At 35.4% G+C, this 7,702-nt stretch overlaps 1 protein-coding gene across 1 annotated transcript; it reads left to right on the top strand.

Moving 5' to 3' along the window:
- The first annotated feature begins 4,058 nt into the window (after positions 1-4,058).
- On the top strand, positions 4,059-4,769 carry LOC143578030 (uncharacterized). The gene has a single exon (XM_077061711.1). The coding sequence runs from the start codon at positions 4,059-4,061 to the stop codon at positions 4,767-4,769; it is 711 nt and encodes a 236-aa protein (XP_076917826.1).
- The last annotated feature ends 2,933 nt before the right edge of the window (positions 4,770-7,702 follow it).

Below are 7,702 nucleotides of genomic sequence, written 5' to 3'. Positions count from 1 at the left end.
TTATTGGGCCTTGATTGAGTGGCCCTTTATATCATTTACCATGTCATGCTTGCTATAAGAGGGTTGTATATTAGTGTTGTGAGACATAGTCATGTGTGAACACCTAATAACATGACATACATTCATTAATTGGTCATATTAGGCCTTGATTGGTAATAATGGGCCATTATAGCCTCTATCATATCATAGTTGCTATAAGAAGGTTGTATAAGAGTGTAGTGAGTCATAGTTAGGTGCTAACACCCAATTACAAGTTTACTTTCATTAATAGGCCTTGATCAGTGTTAGTAGCTCATTATTGACTCTATCATCTAATACTTGTAAGAAGGTTGCATAGGAGTGTAGTGAGGTGCTAACGCCTAATAACAAGTTGTACTTTCATTAATGGGCCCTATTAGGTCTCGATTGGTATTAGTGGCCCAATATAGCCTCTATAATATCATAGAGCTCTAAGAGGTTGTAGAAGTGTAGTGACTCGTAGTTAGATGCTAACGTCCAATAACAAGTTATACTTTCATTAACAAATCACGATTGGTGTTAATGGCCTATTATAGCCTCTATCATGTTATAGTTGCTTAAAAGGGATGTATATGAGTGTAATGAGTTATAGGTATGTGTTCACAACCACTAGCATGTCATGATTTCATTAAAGGGTCGTATTAGGCCTTGATCGGTGGTAGCTAAATTTTATTAAATTTGGTATGAAGGCCCTAGAATACTTTGTATTCTTGAGGTAAAACTGTTTATAATTACGATTAACATGATAAAAGTTGAAAAACCAACAAATATCAAATCGAACAAAATGACCCATGAATACATTTTAATTCTTTACACATAAGACTACTCAAAATTATATACTACGAATGAGAATCGTGTGCTAAGCCAGTCCAAGGTCTTTGATCTTCTAATACCCCTCGGATTCTATTATATGATAACTTGGTCATCCAAGCATAGTTTATAACTCAACCTAAGGCAACACAACACCCATAATTAGTATCAAATACACAATTATAAATTATATTATGCCAGGTAAGAATGCGCTAGTAGTAAGAGCGGAGTCCAACAACCAAGAGGTTTTTTGACCATAAGTGTCCGACTACATCAAACATAGATTATAGTCAAACCTAATAGTTGTAAAGATCAAGTGCTTTCAAAATGGTATTTCTAACTATTAAAAGTCAAAATCTAGATTTTGTTTGACCACAAAAAGTTGGAAAAGTTATTTATTTTACCATGTGCACATGAGTAGCCTTATCATCACAAAATTAAACACAAAAAGTACATCCAAACCAACTATGATTTGTTAATAGCGTTAATTATTTTAATTATAAATTATTCAGAGTAAGTAACCATATTTTTGCCAAAGTTAGGAGGCAAAATCTCATGAAGGCGTTGTGGAAACGAAAAGCATTTGCCTATTTATTGCCAAGTTCTTTTGTTGTTGGTTAACCTGAATGCATGCATTTAAAAAAGGCTCCTAATATATATCCTTATAAACATAAAAGTAAAAGAGAGCACACCCCAAGTCAGAAAACTTTAGGAAATTCGTTAAATCAACCTGCCTTAACCTAACAATAATCTTAAAACAATATTAATTAATGGCCTCAAAGCCTCAAGAACACTACTAATGAAATATGCTAAAAACCAGATAAAATTGGCTGAAGAAAGCAAAAAAACAATGACTGTTAATAATTTCTTTTCTAAAATTATATTACACAATATAAACTTGAACTAATTCAATCCTAAAGTGAAAAATGATTTAAAAAATAATGTATGAATCATACATTTTCTTATACGTGATCTAGTTGTATTTCGATGTAAAACAAGAGAGCATTCTGCCATTCTACACTATTTCTGTATGTGTATCAGTGTATACATGCATCTTTTTTTAATACGAATTACAAAAGTACCTGCCCCAGTTGGACAATCAACGAGGATGAAAATAAACCATTGATGGACTAATCTACAAATCTTAAGTGCATACATATCCGCTCTACACAGATGTGAAAAAACCATGAATATAAGATTATACTTAAAAATTGTAAACAAAAACTTATTAAAATGTACAAATATTATGATCGACTACATGTAAGAAAAAGAACTCAAATATGTTGTCTAGCAATAACATTATATTTTGGTTATTATTATTATTGGTTTGGCAGCGAGCTTAATAGATATGTAGGCACTTTGTGGCAAAACATACGCTTAAAACATATTATATAACATAGAAACATATTGGCTCTCAGATCTTTCTACTTCCTAGAACTAACGTGATATTGTATGAGTCTGAGTTAGTGATTAAACGAATATAAATGGATGGTTAACTGACTATTCTAACATTCAAACTACTGACTAACGGAACCACCTTTTCAAATAACCAAATTCATTCAAACCCCAAAGCTCATCAGTTCAAGTTGGGCCCATAACTGAATCGAAAAGAATTATGTTTACTCCATGTAGATACAACTTATAAAGTTTTAGAGCAACCTGAGAATTAAGAATTGCATTGGTGTATCGTGCAAATAGTATACTTCTCAAAATTGCATCTCAAAAAGTCAAAAGGAGCTTTATACCCAACATGATATCCGATGCATTATCACTGTCCTTAACTTATTTTGATGATGTGAATTAGAGTAGTTTTTGAGTAATTACTACAGGAATTAAAAAAATCAACGATAAAAGTAGTATCTATCAAGTGTTTACCTAAAAGAAATGATGATATAAATTCATCCAAGCATACACTAACAAATGTAAATCAAAGTTACCTCACTCAAAGAAATTTGATGAAAGTTTGACAATTCAATGTCTCAAATCTAACTTCATCAAACACAATTGACTTCCTCATTTATAAATCCTGTCAAATCTGAATGAACCAAAGCAATTGACTTCCAAACAAAATAATAAAAAACATAAATTAGGGCAGAAATAAAGATAAAATAACCAATTCCTCTTAAACTAACATGTACACGGTCGATTACCCATTCCTTTTCTGATGATGAAGCGCGAATGAGGGATGAAGCTCTGACGGGATTGATATATGGTGCGTGGCTACTTTTTGAGGCAGTGGGAGAAGTGAAATGTTGGTCACATGAGCAATTAAATTGTGGCCATTAAGGCTGGTTGCTATGGGGCGCATTTGGGATGTTTTTAGGGGTGCGGTGGGCGCGGAACACCGCTGTGGGGCGCGGTCCAACCAGGGGTGTGGAGGGTAAGGTGGTTTAAACGGCCGGCGCGGATGGGTGAAATGTGTGGCCCCCCTCCCATTCAACCGCTCTTTTGACTGTTTGATATATATATATATATATATATATATATATATATGTATATATCACTCAAACTAAACCATTTTCAATCTCTACAAACTTTTTGTAATCTTCTCCAAAAAAATGTTTCCGATTTATTTTCACCACCCGACTTCTACCCCGATCCCGATGTTATTTCAGACTCGGATTCAGGGGATGAGGTAATATTTAGTGCTATTCTAGATGCTGCCCGAGTCTTAGTCGAGCATTGCGAAAGCTCACAACCGCAAACAAGACGTCCTTATCGACAACGGGATCGTGTCGGTGCTCATGAACGGTTGATGCAAGATTATTTTTCTCCAGACGCCACTTTTGATTCGGAACAATTCCGGCGGCGTTTTCGGATGAGTCGCCAACTTTTTTACGAATTGTTGGTGATTTAGAACATGATTATGCTTTTTTCCAACAACGGGATGACGCGAGAGGTAAGCCGGGTTATTCTCCATTGCAAAAATGCACGGCGGCGATTCATCAACTCGCGTACGGGACCACGAGCGACGCCATGGAAGGGTATTTACAAATGTCGGGGACAATGGCTCGTGAAGCCCTTCACACGTTCTGCAAATGTGAGTATTATCATTTTTTAATATGTATTTATAAATCCTCTCATTTTAAATGCAAAGTTAATAAACTGACCTTAAAAATTGAATATCGGGTATTCTTCAACTATATCATAAAAAATATTTGAGGAAACCGACTCAAATCGACATACAAAAAATATACGAGGTGCATGAAAAGAGGCACGGTTTTCCTGGGATGCTTGGTAGTCTTGATTGCACATATTGGGCTCGGGAAGCTTGCCTAGTTGCTTGGCAAGGTCAATATCACCGGGGTGATCATGATGGACCAACAGTTATCCTTGAGGCTGCTGCATCATTTGATCTTTGGATATGGCATGTGTTCTTTGGGATGCCCGGTGCAAACAATGATATAGTTGTGATAAATGCGTCTCCTCTTTTCGACCGTCTCGTAAACTGGGTTGGACCCGACACCTCATTTTCCACTAATGGTGTCAACTACGAATACAGATATTATTTAGTCGACGACATTTATCCGGATTGGGCAACGTTGGTTGATAGCTTTACGTGTCGGACTGATGATAAACGAAAATATTACAAGAAAAAACACGAGTGGGCCAGAAAGGACATCGAAAGGGCATTCGGGGTATTAAAGAAACGTTGGTCTATAGTTAGGCATCCGGCTCGTATTCTGCACATGGATAAGTTAAGAAATATAATGTACACTTGTATTATCTTGCATGATATGATACTGGAGGACTCGGGTAGAGAAATATGTCAAGGCGAGTACGACGATGCACCGGATCTGATGACAACACTAAACGAAGATGAGAGATTTGCTATTTTATTAAGAACACGAAAAAAAGAAACGAATTTCAGTCTTCGAGCGGATTTGGTTGAACATATTTGGAGAAGCAAACAACAAAACGGCGGCGGCGACGACGACTAAAAATAGTCGATTTTTTTTGTATATGTTTTTAATTTTAATTTAGTCTGTATTTGATAATTATTGTATTTAATAAATTTGTTGGTTTATTAAATTAAAAAAATAAAAAAATTAAGGGCTTCGAAGCTCCCTCACCATAGAGGGGCATCTTTGGGGTGGGGCTTTGAAGCCCCCAGTGTCAACGTGGCGCTGACATGGCACTGGGGAGGGGCTTCGTAGCCCCTCACATAGAGGACAATCTAACTATTAGCAGTCATATTTTTTATTTTGGTGTGATCGTTAATATTTTTCCACTTATAAAAATTAATAAGTGGCTAACAAACAATGCTTTATGGTCACATAAACCTTTAAGTGTGACCATATTTATTAACTTTTAGCCACATATGAACAACTAAAGTGTGAAAATTAACTACTAATAATTACACGCTTTGTCTTAATGCCACCGTTAACTTTTAGCTACACATATAACTTATAAGTGGCTAACAAACAATACTCTATGGTCACATATACTTGGCCATATATATTAGCTTTAGCCACATCATTAACAAATTACTGTAAGCATACATAGTATTTGGCCATAGTTTATTAAGTGTGGCTAGTAAATATCACATTTTTTGTGAAAGTGTGGCTAACAGCTACGTTTTTTGTCACACAAATTGAATAAGAGTGGCTAAAGGTTCCAGCAGGTGTGTTTTTTTGTCACATGAATCTAATATATGTGGCTAAAGGTTCTAACAGGTGTGTTTTTAGTTCTAACATGTGCATTTTTAGTCACACGAATAAAAAATGTGTGACGAAAACGACCTTTAGCCACAGATTTAGACTGAAGTGTGGCAAATCGTCCGGAGCACATGTGTGGCTAAAAGCCATTTTTCACGTAGTGCTATCAATGAATAAGAGAAGAGTTATGGAGATATATTGTGTTTTCATCTCGTTATGGTTTTCGCACTTAACATTGTAGAGTAGATATCTTCGTATACGTTTGTACACGTTCATCTTACGATCCTTTCTTGTCATTTCAAGTGGTATCAAAGTTATTGGCTCATTATCTACTTAGAAAGCTCAATTTCATCTCTTTTCTACATGTTTTGATCATTTCAGAAGATTTAGCCGTTAAAACCTTACCAAACTTTCACACATTGTTATATTCTTTGGTGTGAATAGTTTCCTTAAAAATCATATAATTACATCTTCATTTTCTCCACAAACATTGTCACAAATGTACACATTTAGATTATACAACGCATAAGTTTCAAATTCATGTCATATCCGTCGTATAACATCTTGTTGTTGACTTATACGGCGCATAACTCCAACGTATATGTACTTATACGCCATGTATCCTCTCCGCATAAGTTTTTCAATATATATTATCTACGGATAAGTACTTACACGTCGTATATGTCTATTGGTTCATACAAACTTATACGGGTGTATGACGTATACGCCGTATACATGCTTACATGTTAAAGATTGAACATACACGTTAAATGTTACTTATGCAATGTAATGATGATGTGTTGTAAAACACACGTGTTTTTCGCACCATTTATCAACATTTTTATCGCTTATTTATCTAATAAATAACAATTTTAACTTGTATTGACATGATCTTACAACGTTACATATCTTTAGTAGGTTTCGGGTTGTAAAGAGAAAAAATAACCGGGTTTTTGCAAGACAAAAAGGGCCTTTATGCGCATTCTTTGAAGAGTAAACTCAAGGCCCGGCCCTATCAATATTGGACAAGCCCATTGCACCTCTATATAACTTTACAAAAAAAAATAAAAAAAACCCTAGCCCCCATTCCTTACGTAGTGATCGGACCAGCAAAAGAAGAAGAAAAAAAGTTTCTAGGATTTGTGACGGCTAAGGAAAAAGAAGGCAGCGAAGGAGGACTTAGGAAAGCAGCTCAGGATTGTTTTTCATCACATATCTAAGCCAAAATTGATAGATAACATTCATATACTTTGGTTTCTTGTTTACTGTTCATAACTATCTTGTTCTTAATCATTTGGCTAAGTCTTTTGCAATTGAGCTTATGATTGATTTGTTATTGACTATATTTGATTGTGGGTTGAGTTTGATTATGAATTGAATGAGTATTATGATGGTTACATTGATGGTTTGCTGCTGTCCAAATAACATGTCCAACTAAAATTGTTAGTTCTACCTAGGTTTGATAATGATTGTTCGGTTTTGATGAGTTGTGTGGATTGTTTGATCAAATGACGTGAATTAGGTTGTGTTTACATGCTGGAAATTTATTAATAATATCTCAATGACCTCATGCTTGGATTGGTTGAATTTGTTTTGATTAATTGTTGCTTGTTTGATTATTTACTTGGTGTTAAGAATTTGTTTGCGGTAGATACAACCGTAGGATTTTGTTGAGTGTGTTTTGGTAAAAATCAGTAGGTAAGCACCTTCTTAGAGACCGAGAGGTGATAAGAAGTAAGGTCGTCTCATAGCCTTTGCATGCTAGGATTAGAATAGCGCGAGAGCGAGTTCGGTTCTTGTCGGGTTTGGATTTGTGAGCTATTAGTTGGTCTAATTTGTGTAAACTAAATTGTTCCTCTATCCTTGGGTGTGTAGTATTCATTTCCATTAGGTTCGAGTCTCAGTCAGTCCGAGAGGAGAGTCGGCATTAGAAAACCTTAACAATTGTTTTCCGGTTTGTTTTTAAAATCAATTAAGTGTATGGTAGGGTTTGTTAGTGAGACCGAGAGGTGATCTAGCTAGCTTGAGCAAACCTTAGTTGTGTCATCTTTAGATACCGGTGTCGTGAGATCATTCAATCAATTTGCTCGTCAGACCGTCAATTTGAGTCTAACCTAGGTAGACGTTTTCTCAATTGTTAGTCACAGTCAGTTAAGTCTCTAATTTAGGAAAGTTTTGTTTGTCAGTTCAGTTAGTCGAGTTAATTAATTTAGTCA

The sequence above is a fragment of the Bidens hawaiensis genome, unplaced genomic scaffold (genome assembly GCF_021521415.1).
Source record: "Bidens hawaiensis isolate Kalapana, Puna unplaced genomic scaffold, B.hawaiensis_p1.1 tig00028999_1, whole genome shotgun sequence".
Taxonomy (NCBI): Eukaryota; Viridiplantae; Streptophyta; class Magnoliopsida; order Asterales; family Asteraceae; genus Bidens; species Bidens hawaiensis.
Note: the sequence above shows the minus strand (reverse complement) of the source record. Positions and strands in the feature narration are given on the sequence as shown.